Source organism: Cervus elaphus, chromosome 24 (assembly GCF_910594005.1).
Source record: "Cervus elaphus chromosome 24, mCerEla1.1, whole genome shotgun sequence".
NCBI classification, from domain to species: domain Eukaryota; kingdom Metazoa; phylum Chordata; class Mammalia; order Artiodactyla; family Cervidae; genus Cervus; species Cervus elaphus.
Window position 1 is genome coordinate 18,880,262 of NC_057838.1, and position 18,047 is coordinate 18,898,308.

The 18,047-nt window shown below is 51.9% G+C and overlaps 1 protein-coding gene across 3 annotated transcripts in view; it reads right to left on the reverse strand.

Annotated features, from left to right (window-relative positions):
- The window catches only part of OSBPL10 (oxysterol binding protein like 10), a 317,366-nt gene that overhangs the window by 25,879 nt on the left and 273,440 nt on the right, over positions 1 to 18,047 (reverse strand). For 2 of the 3 annotated variants that reach the window (XM_043885773.1, XM_043885776.1), the window contains exon 7: positions 9,923 to 10,072. The exons of the other annotated variant lie outside the window; for it this stretch is intronic. In XM_043885773.1, coding sequence (XP_043741708.1) covers positions 9,923 to 10,072 — 150 coding nt within the window. The remainder of the gene's footprint in view (positions 1 to 9,922; positions 10,073 to 18,047) is intronic. 3 annotated transcript variants of the gene reach the window in all.

Consider the following 18,047-nt stretch of genomic DNA (forward strand, 5'->3'; position numbering starts at 1 on the left):
GAGCTGACCAGGAAAAACGCATCCCGGCTCAGAGGGGCCTTCAGACCCCACTGATCTCGCCTCCTACGGCTCCGGGTGGGAGGAGGTCAAGTTCAGCCGCCCCCGCCTCCCCATGCTCTGTGGGGGCCCGGCTATGCCTCTCATGTCCTCCCCCAACAGAGCCACTCAAGGTCCCCCCAGGGACGCCTCCCACACAGGCTGTACCAGTTGGGAGCTGTGGATTTAAGCAGCCTTGGAACTCCCCCTCCTTCCAGCCAATAAAGTTAAATTAATTTAAAAAGTAAAGAAAGGGACTTCCCTGGTGATCCAGTGGCTACAACTCTACACTTCCAATGCAGGGGGCTTGGATTCCATCCCTGGTCAGGGAACTAGATCCCACATGACAGCTAAAGATCCTGTGTGCCACAGCTAAGAGCTGGTACAGCCAAACACAAACGTACATAAAAAAGAAAGAAATGGAGAAAAGAACGCCGCTCAGAACCCCAAACCGCTGATGATTGAAGCCCGAAAGCCTCTTTGGGAAGCTGTGGCCAGCCCTCTGCTTTCACGCGTGAGGGGACAGATGGGGGAGGGGGCAGGGAAGGCGTGTGGAGGGAACCTCGGGGCCCCCGACGGCTCCCTAAGGTGGATCCATCACCCTGACACCACGATTCTCTGCTTCTGGCCCATGAGAGCATCTTCCTTCCCTCAGTGACGAGCGAGGTGAGCGTTCCCTGGACATCAGAATGGATGGCTGGGCCACCCCCTCTCCTGGCCCTGATTATGGCAAGGGGGTCAGGAAGTGGCCCAGGGGAAAGGGCGGGACAAGAGCCCCACTTTCCAGTCCATTTGACTCTTTCCAGGACGACAAGGCAATCCACCAGCCCCAAGCTGTTGTTAACATGCAGATGGGGGCCTTCCCTTGTGGCCCAGTGTTTGAGAATCCGCTTTCCAACGCAGGGGACTTGGGTTCAACCCCTGGTCTAGGAACGAATATCCCACCTTCTGCGGAGCAACTGAACCCATGAGCCGTAACTAGAGGAGCCCACACACCTCAGCAGAGACCCAGCAGAGCTGGAAGAACAAAACCCAAGCCGGCATTAATATGCAGATGGGAGGAGCCCCTGGTGACCAAGGGCGGACACTCCCGCGCCCCCTCTCTGGAAGAACACAGCCGACACCCCCTCACCCACCCTCCTCTCCGGCTGTCACGCCCACCACCTCTCCTCCACACCACAGCTGGGCTCATCTTTCCAAACTCTCTGGGAGACAGAGTCCCTCACCTTCTCCAGTCTCACACTACCCCTCATTTTCTGCCTCCAGCCTTCCCCTCACAAGCGTGCATGCACACACACACGGTCAGTCCTGTCTCCTCTGCCTGCCCTCCCTCCTGCCTTGTCTAAATGAGAAACAGCTCAAGGGTAACCTCCTCTAGGAGATCTCTCCTCACAGCTCCCGCTCCCAGGGAAACGCACCCACCGGCTCCTTAACTGTACCCATCAGACACCGCCATTGTAGCGTCTCCAGGGCTCTCTCGCTTTGATCCATGCTACAAAGAGCGTTATTGGAACAACTGGGGGACATTTTACTATGGGTGTGTTAGGGGAAGCATACTGAAACCGCAGACTCTGGCCAGGCACCATAGTAACCATTTGTGTGAGTTATTTTACGACAGGAAGTCCTGGTAAGGAACACGGAACTAAGCCACCAGCAACCTGAAGAGCTCGGGAAAGGTCAAAAGGAGACACCACGTGTCCGTCCACCTCCCACCTCCTTCTCGCTGGCGTCCATCTTGGCGGAGCAACGCATGCACCACCAGAGACAACCTGGAAAGTAATCCCATCACCACAAAACCCGAGTCTGCAGAGCCACGTGGCGGGGCGGCTCTGGGTTCCCAGACCCTGCTGCTCTCCGCCTGGCGCCCCTGACAATTCATTTCTGAGTGGTAGACAAGAGCCCACTCTCGGACCCTGGAAGGGGTTCCCCTTCCTGCAACAGGAGTGGAGGAAACAGCAGGCATCGATGTTAAACCTTCCCAGGGTGACAAGTGAGTCGTGCAGGAGAATGTCCTCGTCAGGGAACTGATGATCTGCCCGGCTCCACTCACTGAGGGACACCAGGGAGGAGCGCTGCGTCTGCGACCTACTCTGAAACGGCTCATCAGAAAACTAACACGGACAGACACGCGCCTGTGTTCTTGCGATGGACCGCGAGAAGAAGCAGGGAGAGACTGGGAGAGGAGGAGGAAGAAAGAAAAATGCAAAATGGCAACATGTTAACAACTGGCTGATAAAGGTGAAGAATGTATGTGCAAGTTCCTTGTTCTCTTCCTGCAACTCTGCTGTAGACGGGAAAATGTGCAAAACAAAGAGTTGAAAAGAAAAGGAAAAATGCTCTACTAGGGATGCAACACCTGGGAATTCACTAGTTGTCCCAGACAATGCTCCTGAAATGAAAAGACGCAGGGAATGTGGTCTCACAGCCAACCCAGGTCCCACCCACTAGGCGTGTGTTCTGCACTTGGTGATGCTGTGGCGCTGTCAGCTCTGGGAAAAGCAGAATTCCCGGAGAGCTGGAGGAGAATGGGACAGCCATGGGGTGACTGTCTCCCCGTTTATCTCTTGCTGGTGTTTGTGCATAATATCCAACCCACGTCTTTCAAACCAGCACTGTGGCCATCCTGGGCAAAGATGTCACCCTTCCCTCTAAAGTCGATTCTCTCTCGCTTATGGTCCCTCCCTGACATTCTTTTTTTTGGTCCCTTTGCAAACCAGTCACTTAATCATCTGTGTCTTGGGCGGTGGACACTGTAGACACGAGAGCCCAGAAGTGGGGAGGACTCATCGGGCTGTCTGTCTCCGGCAGAGAAGTGAGCAACGGCCCAGCTGCTCAGAATGACGGCCGCCAAAGGGCTGAAAGCACCACTGCAGGTTTATCAAGCCATCCGTCAGGGCTGCCTTTTCTGTCATTAACATAATTAAGACCATGTACTACTTTGGGGAAAAGGAAAAAAGATCTGCACTTGGGAATCAGAGAAAAATTAATTACAGTTAAAGTGGCAGCAGGCTAGAAGTAAAGAACTACCCTTTGGGTTGGGCTCCTAGAACCTGGAAACAATAGACTGCTCACTGAGAAGGTCAAAGGGTCCCCGGAAAGAGTGATGGCCCGTCCCTTCCCCACCAAAGGCAGCACAGTGGGCCTCCTCTAAGGAAGGGCTGGGCGGGAGCAACTTCCCCAAAGAAACATCAGTTAACTTGGTAACCGGGAGAGCCATCTACATGATATTACTGGCAAATCCACCCGGAGCAAACAGCAAGGAAAGGAGACCAAGATCAGCCCCCGAGATGGATCTATGCAACACTTTAAGGCAGTCAGAGGAAGTACACTAAAGCCCAGCCTTCCAAAGCACGCAGGAGGGAATCCACACTGCCAAGGGGTCTCTTCACTTAGCCGACAGGATTCTCCCCTGAGTCTCCTTAAAGGGCCAGCTCCCTTCATGCCTAGTTCATGGTGCTTGGGACATCACAGAAGGTATTCATTAAAACTGCTGTCGGATGAAAAGAGTTTTAAATAAAATTTTACTTTTTCTGAGAAGGTATTTACTACATATAGAGATTTGGAATTTGTTGGAATCAGGTCCCACATAGCTTCAGGGCTCAAGACCACAGCTCCTAGGAGAGTCAGAGCCTGGGTCAAGGTTCACCTCTTGGCCGCGAGAGCCGTGAGGACCTGGGCAAACATCCCCCTGAGAAGAAGGAGCGTAAGCACAGCGTATGGTTAATCTGTGCATGTTGTGACTGTGCCTGGAAATGTGGCCTAATAAAACACTGTGGCCAAAGGAAAAAGCCGTGCGTTTAGGATGTCCGCGGTATCATATCAAGTAGCCATTTGAGGAGGTCATGCAAGACGACACAGCGGTCTGCTGGGAGGCTACCCATCCGTGAACACGAACGCAGGCCATGAGAAAGTTTTCGTGCAGGCATGCAGGCGTCTGTTCTAATGTGACTCTCTATCCAGGGGGTCCACGAACCACAGCCACAAACTAAATCTCCTCTTGGTTTTACAAACAGCAATACTGGAACAATTTAAACAATTCTTTGAGAATCAGAGAAAATTAAGACAAAAAACAAGAATAAAAAAAATTTTTTTTAAGAAATTTAAAAAAAAAAAGAATCAGAGAAACTTCACAATGTTCTCAGCGAGTTTCTCTCTCAATGGACAAAATTTTGGCTAGCATCCTGATGGACGGGATATGCATGGGGCACTCAAGGAGAGTTCAATCCACTCTTTGCCTTGCACTAGTTCTGACCACAATTATCCTGAATTTACAGAGAAGAAAACGGAGACACTTGGAAGTAAGGTGACTCAGTTGGGATGCATCCAGGCTCAGAGCCATGGACATGAACACAGGGCTCTCCTGTGAGTCCCTGGGGTCTGCACACTTCTACTCCACTGCCTGCCTCCTGCTCCAACGATGAATGGTACTAGCTATGGGCAAGCCCTCTGCCCCTTCACAGGATCCCAGCCCCCTCCCCTTTCAAGTTCCCACAGGCATCTCCACCCTCTCTCCCGACGGCTCCCATCAGCATTCAGACATCTTCAGAAACCACACTTGTCAACTGCAGACATTCCTTCCAATTTTCTGCTCCCCCTGGCATCAAAACTCCTTGAAACTTTCCAGCCTGTCTGCACTTTTTCTCCCCATCCTCCCTTGAAGCCACCCAATCATACCTTGACCAAAAGAAAGGTAATGGTCCCTCTGCAAGCATGCTTCTTCCTCACCCTCAGCAGGAAGGCCATGCAGTGGAGACTCCCTTCTCTCTGAAACACTGTGTGATCTCATGCTGTCATGCTCCTCTGCTTCCCATCCTCTCCCTCCACTGACCTCTCACTCTCCTTTTTGGACCCTCTCCATCTCTCTAGACTCTACATACTGGAGATTCTCTGGAATTTCCTCCTATTGCCTCTATTCACTCCCTTTCAGGAGTCAATGGATCTCTCAGACCCAAGAGACTCAAGGTTGAACCTGGGGTATCCCCAGGGTATCCCCCTGACCTCCCCATTCTATACCTTCTTTCCCTTGCTAAGCGGGGGTTGTGGTCAGCCCCACTGTGGCCCCCACTGAACCTGAGCCCCTGGAGATCACGTGCCTGCAGAGCCCCCCTGTAATACATTAATCAATAGAGTAGAACGGACATGGTGTCAATTTGGGGCCTAAGGTTTATCTGTGTCCACTTTTGCCCTCCTGGGAGTTTTGAGCTGGCTACCGAGCTGGACAGACCACGAGGGAAGGATTCATGGAGAGAGAAGGTCCTAGAACTTCATGGTGAGAGGAAGGCCCAGCTGTTCCAACCGAGTCCAGCCCATAGTCAGCCCAACAGCTGAAGACAGGCACACAGGCAGTGACCACAGGCAAGGCGAGCAGGAGAACTGCTCGGCTGAGCCCAGCCTAGACGGCATAACCGTGAACAAGTGAAATGGTCATTTTAGGTCATTTGGTTTAGGGTGGTCAATTCCTCCAGTAAGAGATCTTTGAAACAAACAACAGTTCTAATTTTTATCATCCCAGTGGCTTGGGTTAGAGCCATTCTTTATTCCTCTTCAGCTCATATCCTACATCCGATCTACATGCAAACAGGACAGTCACAGCCCACTGACACACCTTCTAGGCACACCTAGGATCTGCCACCACCCTTCCCACTGACTGCCAACAACCGCCGTTTCCACCATGACCTTGCTGCCTGCACCCCACTCGCCTCATCTCAGTCCATTTTCCACACAAGAGTCAAAATAAACCTTTAAAAATATAGGGAAGGGAATTTCCCTGGTGGTCCAGGGGTTAAGAATCCGCCTTGCAATGCAAGGGATGTGGGTTGATCCCCGGTTGGGGAACTAAGATCCCACATGTCACAGAGCAAGCTAAGCCGTGTATTGAAGCTACTGAAGCCTGTGTGCTCTGGAGCCCGCGTGCCTCAACCAGAGTCCATGCACTGTGACCGGAGGTCCCACAAGGCTCATCGAAGACCCTGTGTGCCGCCGCTAAGACCCCAGACAGCCAGACACAAAAATAAATGTAGGCATACAAGGAAGGCCCTGCATCCCTCCGCTCGACACTCCCCAGCGGCACCCACACCACCCAGAATGATACCCAAGTGCTGAATGTCCGACTAGGTTCTCTGATCCAGCCCCTGCCAACCCACACAAGTCACTCTCATCCTGGCCAAGCAAGATCCACCCTGGGCCTTGCCCACTCACCGTCCCCTCTGGCCTGAATGCCCTTCCACTACGAGGTCACCTGCCTGACTCCTGCATCTTCATCTGGGGTCTGCACTCCAGTGACACCTGGGGAATCCTGCTCTGAGCAGTTGATCTAGGAGGCCTGCCCTGGCCCCGTCACCTTTAACCCTGGCCCGCCATGCTGTCTACATTGCGTTTCTACCCCTACATCCTTTTTGCCCTCTTGTTTCCTGTCTGTCTCCTTCTACTATCACACAGGCTCCACGAGGGTGTGGATTCTGAATGTTGGGTTCACTGCTGGGAGACTCCCAGCGTGTAGAACAGCACATGGCAGTGTGGAGCCCAATATACACATACTCGATGAGAGAGCACACGCGTTAGTAAAAGCTGCCTTTCATAGCCCTGGAAACAAGGGGAAAATCATCATAAACCTCCAAGCTCAACCTTGCAACCTGGGGCCCGCCTCCCTGGAGCCCATGATTTGGCAGGGCAGTGGCTCTGAACACATTTCCCAGCTGCTCCAAGCCCTCCAGAGGTTCCCCATCGCCCCCAGGATCAAGTCCACCCTCCTTCAACAGCCCACAAGGCTCTGCAGATCTGACCCCTCCAGACTTGAGGCTCCTCCGGGCCCTCTAGTACACACTCCTCGCACACCCAACCACTGTACGCTCTCTGGCTTTGCCCATGCTGTTCCCTCCACCGGGAACACCCTTCCTCTCGTTCCTCCCACTCCTGTCCACTTGTTCTTCAGGCTCCACCAACATGTCCCTTTGTCAAAATGCCCGTCTGTAACCTCCACCTTCTCTGGCTTCTCCTTTTCCTGTATTTTCCTTCCAGGCTACCCACAGTTTATGGAAGGGCAGCAGATTACCCAGTGGAGCAATTTACCAGCAACGTAGGCTTCTGCAACCACAACCGAGGAAGGGGGGCAGACAAGGGTGCTTTTCGAAGCAGGACCAGAGACCTGTGTTGAGGGGCCTGGTGAAAAATGAAAATGCAAGTCCTCCTGTTCAAAATGAATTTCAAGTCAGCAACAGCAGAGTGGTAACCCAGCCTGGGATGCTTCTGAGCATGGGGTGCTGTACAACCCCACCAGTCACATGTCCAGGAAACTGCAAAATGCAGCCCTAAAGGCCTGGTGAGGCCGCTGACCTGAGTGTGGCAGCACTGGCCATCTCTGCAAAGACAGAGCCGTGCACTTATTTCATGGAGAGACCAGAGCTTCATTCTTGAGTGGAGGCATCTTCCCTCTCCAGGGTGCCTGCTCCCTGGACCAAGCGCCATTCCGGCCAAGTTCATCCACTGACAGTTTAGCACAAGCTTCGCTGAATGACACAGTCAAGAGCCGAGAAGAGGGGAGGAGACAATAGGGAAGAGATGACCTACAAACAGGAAATGCTGGAGACGGTGTGGAGAAAAGGGAACCCTCATACGCTGCTGGTAGGAATGCAATTTGATGTAGCCACTGTGAAAGACAAACTGGAGATTCCTCAAAAAAAACAACAACTAAAAGTAGAACTACCACATGATCCAGGAACCCCAGTACTGCGCATATACCCAGACAAAACTACAATGTGAAAAGATACACGCGCCCCGGTGTTCACAGCAGCACTATTGACGACAGCCAAGACATGCAAACAACCTAAACGTCCATCAGCAGATGAATGGATAAAGAAAATGAGGGGCATATGTAACACGGAATATTACGCAGCCATTAACAAAGGAAGAACTAATGCCATTTGCAGGATCATGGATGGACACAGAGATGATCACACTTAGTGAAGCAGCTCAGACAGAGACAGACAAACACCACGTGACATCACATACAGGCGGAATCTTCATTACGACACAAATGAGCTCATCTACAAAACCAGAACAGAATCCGAGACACGGAGAACAGAAGTGCGGTTGCCAAGGGAGAGGGAGACTGGGGAAGGGATAGAGGGTGAGTTCTGAAACAAAAGGGAAAGGGGAGGGCACAACCTTTAAAAGAATGAGACAGCCACAGGACGTGACGACAACTGGTTAGAACAAGCTAGTTCAAGGTGGTGGGTGAGTCGACTTCCGCCAGACCTCGAGCCTCAGGATATGCTCGGCGTAACACAGCCAACGAAACGGCAGACCCACCAGTGCCAGGAGAGTCCTGAGGCTGCCCGTCAAACACCAAGAAGCGGGTAGTGGCCCGAGCCCTGGGGATTCCCGCCCCTTCCTCAACATAGTGGTAGCAATTCTCCTGCTCATTAGCCTATAAAATTACCTCGCCTATAAAAACTAAAGATGCCATATTTGGGGGCCTCTCTCGCCTTCTGAGAGGGCCCACACTCTGTCAGTAGACTGTACTTCTCTCTAAACTAATCCACTTCTTACCTATCACTTTGTCTCTCACTAAATTCTTTCTGTGATAAGACATCAAGAACTTGAGTTTCATTAAATCCTGAGACCAGGTGTGCGATCTCAATGAAAAGACCTTGGGTTCAAGTCCTAATCTGGGTTGTCGTTTCAGTTTGGGATTAGCAGATGCAAATTATTATATAGAAGATGGATAAACAACATTATATACAAGATGGATAAACAAATGTAAGATGGATCAACCCCCGTTCTAGAGGAGATCACCTGGGCCAGACTAAAGGAGTACAGGCCCTGCACACACCCCGAGCCTCATCAGCAGCTCCGCCCTTGAACCACTGCTCTACAACGCCTCACCAAACCCTCCTGGGTCGGGACGCACACACTTGAGGACATTAGGCCACTGGGTGCCCCTTTGCCTGACAAAGCAATAAAGCTATTCTTCTCTGCATCACCCAAAACTCTGAGATTCCTTTCAGCACTGGTGCACAGAGGCTGAATTTCCAGGATCAGAATCAGGACAAGGCAAGGGAACCCAAGGTAGGTTAGACAGTCAAGTCCAGGCACTTCCCACAACCCACAAGGCCATTGATACCTACCCTCACCTCTCAGCTGCAAGTACAGGGGCCTTTCCTCTCACCTCCAGGACAAAGACACTGCCCAGAGTGGGGCGAGGCACCACAAGGGCCATGTCCTGGACATCACCGTGAGGATGCTGAGTCCTCTAACACAGTTTCCCAGGATGAGCGCACAGCAGCAGGAGTCCCTGCATGTCCACCAACCAGCGGGCACACAGCTCCCCACATGGGCACTGAGGTCTGGTCACCAGCAGGGTGAAGGCCAGCAACAGGCAGCAGCAGGTGGCCAGGTGCCCGGCAGGAGATGCCAGGAGGCAGGCTCACTCCCACCCCCACCGTCTCCTTCCTCCTGTTTTCTGTGGCTGATGTACCACATGCATCTCTCCAGGTCATTTCATCCTCTCGAGGACACAGTGGGAGACAAATCCCATCTGGAATTGTCCTCATCATCTCGTGTGCTCTCCCCGCCCTTGGAGCATCTCAAGTCCTCCAGAGACACAAATGCCAGGCTCTCACTCTTGGGATGGGTGTCCACATGAAATATCCTTTCCAGGGACTTTCCGGGTGGATCCAGTGGTTAAGCTCCATGCTTCCACTGCAGGGGCTCAGCTTCAATCCCTGGTCAGGGAACTAAGATCCCACAAGTTGTGTGACACAGTCGGAAAAAAAAAAAAAAGCCTTTCCAATCACCCCTGGGGCATCCAGGCCTGACAGGGAAGCCTGGGAGGGAAACACAGCACCCAGACGGCCGGCCACGAGGCCCCGGGGACACACACTCCTACCTTGGTCAGATCCATCCCAAGCTTGAGCTGAGAAATGAGGTGGAGGATCACGCTGCGCTGGTCCTCCATGACACCCAGCTCTGTCTCTTCCTGATCTTCAGTGTCGCTTTTCTCATCTTCGGACAAAACCAATTCAGGGCCTGAATTTGGCTAAAACAAGATCATCAATAAAAATCACCAGCTGGTCCCGAGAAGCGAGAGGCTCAGCACCGCACCCATGTTCTTTGGCAAAAGGGCAGAGAGCCCAGGCTCGCTCAGAAAGAACTTCTCTACCAGCTGGTGCTCCCGGCCGTGGGGCGAAGACGAGCCTTGGGGTGCAGGCCCCGCCTGCAAGCACTGCAGGAGCTCACTCATCTCCTCCCCCATCAGTGAGTGAACATTCTGACCTAGGCACCTCCCCTGACAAAAAGCTTCCTGCCCTCCAAGAAACGACGAATAACTGTAATATACAGACACGAATCCCTTCATCTGCACTGTTCCCAAATGATGTTCTCCTGTTGTACAACCCACTACAGCGAATGCAAATTTACACTATAAGTAATGCAAATTTCTGTTTATAAGCCAAGATCAGACACCTCTGAAACTGACATTACCTTATTTATGTGAAAATTGACTCTGAAATTATTTCTACTCCCATTAGTTAACATCAAGATGGCAAGTGTGACCCCAAAAGGCTCAGTGCTGGCATTCATTTAGGCAGGGAAACAAAAATGAAAACGGAAAGAAAAGGTCTGAAATGGTACAACAATGCTAAACTTCAATCCACCAACAGACCCTGTGCTTTCCCTGATGCAAGTTGCTTGATTCCCATTTTCCAAATTACACAGAAAGCAGGCAAGCTAATAAAATGTGCCAGGGGAGTTGCTGAGAGCAAAATTTTCTGATACCTAAGTACCAAAGAACTCTTCTTTTGACAGAAATCACCATTTATTCACCATTCCTCATTTATGTTCTCATAGTACTTGTTTCTCTGTCAGCAAAAGCATTCCACACAAAATATGCCATAATTGTTCCTAATTACTGTTGACAGGTCAGACACAGTGAACTTAAAATACAGAAACACAGAAGCTTCAACATTTCCATGTAAAAGGATACAGACTTGTCCAAATATCCACACAGAAACTAATGATTTTCAACCTCAGGAGACAGAACCATCACATCTATTTCCGATACACAAAAGTAACTTAGCTATCACGCTGTTGATAATCATCCAGCTTCACACACACATGCTGGCTGTCCCTCCTCAACACTCCAGAGGAAATAAGGTATTTTTCCCACCAGGGTAGAAGTTTTAAAAATTTCAATTGAGGGACTTCCCTGATGATCCACTGGTTATGAACCCACAACACAAGAGTTATGGGTTCGATGCCTGGTGGGGGAACTAAGATCCCACATGTTGTGGAGCAACTAAGCCCATGGGCCACAACTGCTGAAGCCCAGGCCACAAGTGGAAAGGGCGTGTGCTGCAAAGATCTCGATGATGCTGCCAAATACACACATGAATATGCCATTGAAAAGTGATCGTAAGACTTCAACTGAAATAGACGTTTTCCTTAGACACATTTCTCAAATTACTCCCAAGTCCATGGGGCTGTCCTCCAGCCAAGAGTCAAGCTTCCATCGTCTGCCTGGTTCCCCAGACTCACGCCACATATCTTATGTGGCAGCACTGGAAAGGTGCTTGCCGGATATACTGAAATAACTGAGGACCTCTGTCCCCCCATCGTGATCCAGAGGACGGACCTGAGGGATGTCTGGGGCCATGCTGGGAAATCCGGGACAGGGGACAGGAGCCCAGACTTTTCTGTCAGTGCCCGGAGGCACTGTCTCTCCTCCAGCTTCAGCACCCGTGGCGATCAAGGCCGCTGCAGTTATGAGCCCGACGGGCTGAGGCAGGGCCACCCTCCCACACAGCTGTCCTCCTCACTCTCCCCACTCCTCTCCTCTGCCTTTTAGGGGAATTTTAAAGGGTGGCTGCCTCCGTGCTCTGTGAGTTTGCATCTCAAGTCAGGTGCCACTGAAGCCAGAAAGCTCAGACACCCAACCTTCAATGCGAAGGTGAAACGTGTTAGTCTCTCAGTTCTGTCTGACTGGTTTCAACCCTACAGGCTGTATAGCCTGCCAGCCTCCTCTGTCCACAGGATTCTCCAGGCAAGAATACTGGAGTCGGTAGCCATTCCCTTCTCCAGGGGATCTTCCCGACCCCGGGACTGAATCCGCATCTCCTGCATTGCAGGCAGATTCTTTTATCACTGAGCCACCAGCAAAGCCCATGCCTAGGTGATGCAGCTGCTACCTCCGCTGCAGCGATCTGACAGGCAGGAAGTATCAGCAGACTTCCCTCCACCTGGGGCGATGGGGCAGGAGAAGGCAACACCTGGGCATCTTGTGTCAGAAGGTAAAAGCACAATCGGAAGCAATCATGGGCCTTCCCTGGTGGTCCAGTGGCTATTTTCTGCAATCCCCATGCAGGGGGCCCAGGTTTGGTCCCTGGTCAAGGAACCAGACCCCACACCCTGCAGCTGAGAGCCCACACACCGCAAGTCAAGACCTCACACAACTAAGACCTGGCACGACCAGATACATTTAGATAACGTTTTAAGGAAGAAAGCAAATCAGGTTACCAGCCTGTGCTGGAGGAGGCCGGCGTGGCTTTCAAGGTCCCTGCACATCTCAACAAGAAAGGGAGCGCCATGGGAAAAGACCCTGAAGAACAGATACCTGTAAGTGTACAACCGCATTGCTGCAGGACTCCAGAAAGGAACACAACATTGCTCATCAACTGTTCTCCGAAACAGAAATTCAGAAAGAAAGGGAGCTCCATTTGGAGTGCAATTGTTCCTGCCTGAAATGAGTTGCTCTCACAAAGTACTGAGTGTGAGGTAAACAAATCAATAGCTCAAGTCAGCTTCGCGAAGTGAAGAAGGCTTCTTTTTCCCGAAACTGTGATTTTTCCATCTGCCTGTAGGCCAGTGAGTGGGGAACTCTCCACCCCTCCCATCCATAGCCACTCTCAGGGAGATGCTTACAGACCACCCAGACCACACGTCTCCTGCTGTCTGCCTTCCTTGAAAACTAAACCCAGCCGATCCCTGATTTCCAGGAGCCAAGAAGCCTTCCGCGAGATCCTGCCACGGCAAACAAACATTACTGTGCACACAAGCCTCTCCAGCTCGTCCCACTCCAATCAGCGTCACATTTCCCGTGTCTCATGATACCACCAGGCACACTGGCTCCAGCAAAGAGAAAGCAGGCCGGCGCACAGGCCCCAGAAGCTGACTCACTCCAGGGTGACTGGCGGCCAGAACTCCGGGGGCCCTGAAGTCCCGTCAAGGGAAGAAAGGCCACGGGGAGTCTGACACACATCCCCTTACTGGCGCAGATCCTTAGCAAACTATGCCCTGAGTTTAAACAAGGATCCAGTAATATTCCTGTCTCTCCCAGCTTCTGAGAACCTGCAAAAATTCTCCTACCAAACCTCGAATAAATAATCAAGTTCCTTTTTTTTTTTAAAGCTGGTTTCATTCATCACTTTGTCAGTGAACATATTAGAGAACCACCCCTCCTCCAATTTCATCCAAACTGGAACTCAGTTCATATGCAGGTGAGCCCACCTTCTTGTGTGGGTCTAAAAATGGGGAGGTGTGGGATTCCCTGGTGGTCCAGTGGATAAGAATCTGCCTGCCAATACAGGGGACATGGGTTCAATCCCTGGTCCAGGAAGATCCCACATGCATCAAGTCAGTTAAACCCATGTGCCACAACCACTGAAGCCTGCATGCCTAGAGCCTGTGTCCACCGCAAGGGAAGCCACAGCAATGAGAGGCCTATGCACCGCCCAGGTTTGCTGCAACTAGAGAAAGCCCACTCACAGCCACAAAGACCCAGAACAGCCAAAAATAAGTAAAAGTGAATAAAAAAGTAGTAATTATTAAAAAAAAAACAAAAAAACAATACAGGCATGCGTGGATGGAGGGTAGACATCTCCAACAGGGCACATCAGGCTGAAGGTCAACTGGCCGTGTGAACACCAATTTGTGGGCATTTGCAAAGCACCCACAGTTAGCAGGGTCTCTGAAAAACAGAGAATTCAAAGAACCAGCTTTGATGGAGTTTTAAAGGCAGAAAACCTCCCCTTTCAAGGTCAAGGGCTTGCAGATTCTGCTGCTCTGACATGAAATCCACAACAGCAGTAACAGTCAATGGATCCAATCTCTTTTCCACCGTCAGGCCCACGTGCTGGTGGCATCCTCCCCCTCCCGCTCATCGAGGTCTGCTCCTCTCCCCAGGGGACCAGAGGTGGCTGAACAGTGTTTCTCTGCCTCAGAAGAAAACTGAAAAGAAAAAAATGGCTTTATAACACTGAGAAAATTCCTAAGACCTGATCAAGAAGCATCTTCAGATCCCCCTCCCCCATCCCCTGGAGAGCTCTGCAAATGAGCCAGCTGGGCAGTAAAAAGGTCTGCAAACTTGAAGATATAATGGAATTAGGATATGTTGTAAAGAAAAGCAGACTTTGGAAAAATGAAGCTTTTAGTAAAAACAAAAATTATGACTCAGGATTTCTACCACATGAGCACTGCAGAGTGTGGGGTGCTACAATAAGCCAGTGACTCCTGCGTTGCTAGCAAGAGGGAGGGCAGAAAAGCAAGCGGAGGGCCAGGAAAAGGCCGACAGGCAGCTGGCGCCCCCTGGTGGCTGAGCAGTGACCTGGCCCCCCAGGGCAAGGGTTCCTAACCTGGGTCCCAGGGACACTCAGTGAGATATCTACTGCTAGGGGACTTTCCTGGCCGTCCAGTGGTTTAGACTCCCCCTTCCAATGCAGGGGCCGAGGGTTCGATCCCTGGTTGGGGAGCTGAGATCTTGCAGCCAAAAAAAAAAAAACAAAACAAAACATAAAACAGAAGCAGCATCGTAACAAATTCAAAGAACTTTAAAAATGGTCCACATACAAAACAAAACAACAAAATCTTCAAAAAAAAAAAAAAAGTGGTATCTGTCACCCTTGACATTTCATACTCAAATTGGGGAGGGAGGGCGTTTTATAGAGTAGGTCCTGCCTAGACTGACCTCAGGCCTCTCAAGGTCTGAAGGGTCATGGAAGAGAGCTGGGCTCTCAGGCTGGGAAGTGGCTGAACCAGAGGAGGTCCCAGCGCCAGACGCGCCCCTGCCTCATTACCCATCTCGACGCCTCATCTGAGAGGGAGAAGCTCATCCCCGCTTTGGGGTCCAAAGCCAGAAGCAACACCGCAACTCGTGTTAGATCCATGTGGGTCCTGCTGTCCTGTCAAGGGGGACACCAGGGTCGCAGAGACACTGGACTTGGCTGGTGTCTCATCCTTTTCACAAAAATCCTCATTCCTTCATACAAATGCAAATTCCAAGCAAGACTGAAATTCCAATCTCTTTTATTCAATACACACGTGTGATGTAATTACAGTTGGAGTCAGTTCCAGGGGAAAAACCAACCAGGAAACAGACATTTATCTTCAGAGTCCATGCAGGTCCCTATAGGAGGCCTCACTCCACGCCATGCTCCCCAAACCCACCCTCTTCCCGGGCCTTTTCTATTTTCCCTTCCTCAGACAGTGTCCGTCTTTCTTCACAGTGATCTCCCCTGCTGTCTGGACTGGGGCCTGGGGCCAATATAAACAGTTGGATCTACTAATGTCCTCTTTAACCCAGTGACTTAAATCAAAGGGCTGAACCTTCGCCTCAAGGCCTTAGAGAGAGGCCTGTGCCTTTCTCAGTCTTCCAAGAAGTCATTTCACTGTTGGGCAGGGAGCGGCTGCCCATGGAGCCCCGAAATACAGCCATGCGGGTCTGAAGGCTTTCCTCCAGCAAGGATCAGATGCGTGCCGGCAGCCAACTTTTCGCCAGGAAAACAAGCATCCTGACAAGAGGTATTTTTAACCGGACTACATCTTCAACAGAACGACAGAACCCACTGAGCTCTACTGAGCTGCAACTTTCCCCAAAAGTCTACCTGATCAAGACAGAAAGCCAGCTAGAGAATGAACATCAACTTCTCTTCCAGTGGTGAACACGCTGCAGCTCAATCATTTTTTAAAAGTCTGGCATCTCTCCCTGCCTGCTGGTACCTCGGCACGGAGGTGTGGGTGGGCTGAGTCAATCCAAAAACCCTGGCACTGGATGCAAGAACCGGACGTAGCCCAGATACTGTCTTTACAGAAAAAGGGGGACCCAGCCATGCCAAGAACATTGGTATTCTGAGGGCCACCGAGAGGTGCGTGGTGGGGAAGACCCCAAGCATCACCACGCTTAGATGCCCTCAATGTCATGACCATGGCAGCGGGTGGAGGAGTAACTGGGAAATGACGTGGCCTCATATGCCACGTGCTTCTCGAGGTCACAGCTACACAGAACATGCAACGACATGCACTCACAGCCACCAGGGCGAGTCGGCTTTTGCTCACTAAGGGATACAAGTCAGGAGAAGCTGGTCTTCCCCCAAATGAGAGGTTTTAGAAAAAAACAGAAACGTGAAGTTGAAACATGGATAGCGCTGGGGGGGGGGGGGGGCGGGCAGAGAGCCTGGGAGGGCGGGTAAACGGAGACAGACTAATAGAACAAAACAGGGAACCCGGAGAATTCCAGAAGAGCAAGAGGATCTGAGTGTCTAAGAGGTACAAGTGCCCAGGGACCAACCACCAAACCAATTGTTTTTTGGTTCTACTGATAATAGTGTTACTGTCGCTTCAGTCTCTGGTCATTTTTTTCTCCATCTTGGTATTTACAGGGCATGTAACCAAGCGGTCACAACCACGACTCTATCCTCAGAGCACATCAACACAGCAGCGCCGTCTGGTACCCTAAGAAGCCCCATCTAACAGCCCAAGGTCACGAGGATTGGCACAGAGGGATCCAAAGTCCCAGTCCAACTTGGGGCTCCGATCAACAGCGGTGGCAGAGCCTGGGTCCCCTGCGGCCGGCCCGCTGTGCAGCAAATTCCACTAGTCACGTCTTGCACTCCCCAGTGAGACCCACAAACCGCGGGATGATCGAAGGCACGGCCCTCGCCACCACGCGCCTGGAACAATTACTCCCCGAGGACAGACACGGATGTGATGTTTGTCCTCCGAACACACGGTGGCTACCACCGGGACCTACTGTTCTCCCCACGCTCAGAGCTCGCGGGGTTTCTCCTCCAGAAGAATCTCTCTTGCGCCTGTCTCTAATTCCCCAAAAGGAGGCCATCCTGGCTGCGTGGGAGGGTTCTCGCTCGAAGGATGGATGCTCGTCTCCGCTCAGAAGTCATGACAGAGGGCTGCTGACAGGCGCAGGTCTTCGGGTGGTGTCAGGTCTGACTGATGCCGCTCGGCCCAGACGCAGGGTGGCCGCCAGAGGCTCCTCGCACGTACCGTCCTCTGTTGGCAGCCGCGGTGGCCTCAGGCGACCAACTGTGCCTCGGAGGCCAGCCCCGCAGTTGGGGGGCCTTATCGGGTCATTTGGAGGTCAGTAGGACGAGGCCACGGTCAGGGAAGACCTGATGGAGGAGTCAGCTCCTAGCTCGGACAGGTGTGAGTCCAAGCCTGTCCACACCCCGGGGAGGCTGACTGGCTGCCGCTGATGTCACAATCCTTCTCTGCTGCCTCCAGCGGCCGCGATGGCTGGCTCTCTGGCGCTACCCACACATACACACACACTTCCCACACTTGGCTCTCATAGACTGGAAGGACAGATGCTCGTCCTGAGCAAAGGGGCCGACCTGCAGAAAGGTTAATTGTACATCAAACACACCCCGGAAGATAAGAGGAGCTCGCTGCTGGGGAGAGGGAGCTGGAGAGGCGGGGCGGGCATTCGTCATCAGGAACATCACACCGGGAGGACTGTGAAGGCATTCCTTTCAAGACACACGAGGGAGGCATTCAGGGGAGGAGCACGGGCAAGCCCTTTTCCATGTCTGCGTGTCTGCTTGGAAACCATCTTAAAAGAGAGGAATCGCGAAGGAGCAGAGGAAGCCTGGAGAAAGGGCAGCAGGGGGCAGCAGCCAAGGAAGCGGGAGGTGACTGTGCTGTGTTGAGGCTGGGGAAGCAGATCAGCAGGGCCCGGCCCAGGCATGCGGGCACCGGGAAGTGAGATGAGGCGCAAACGCAGTGCATCA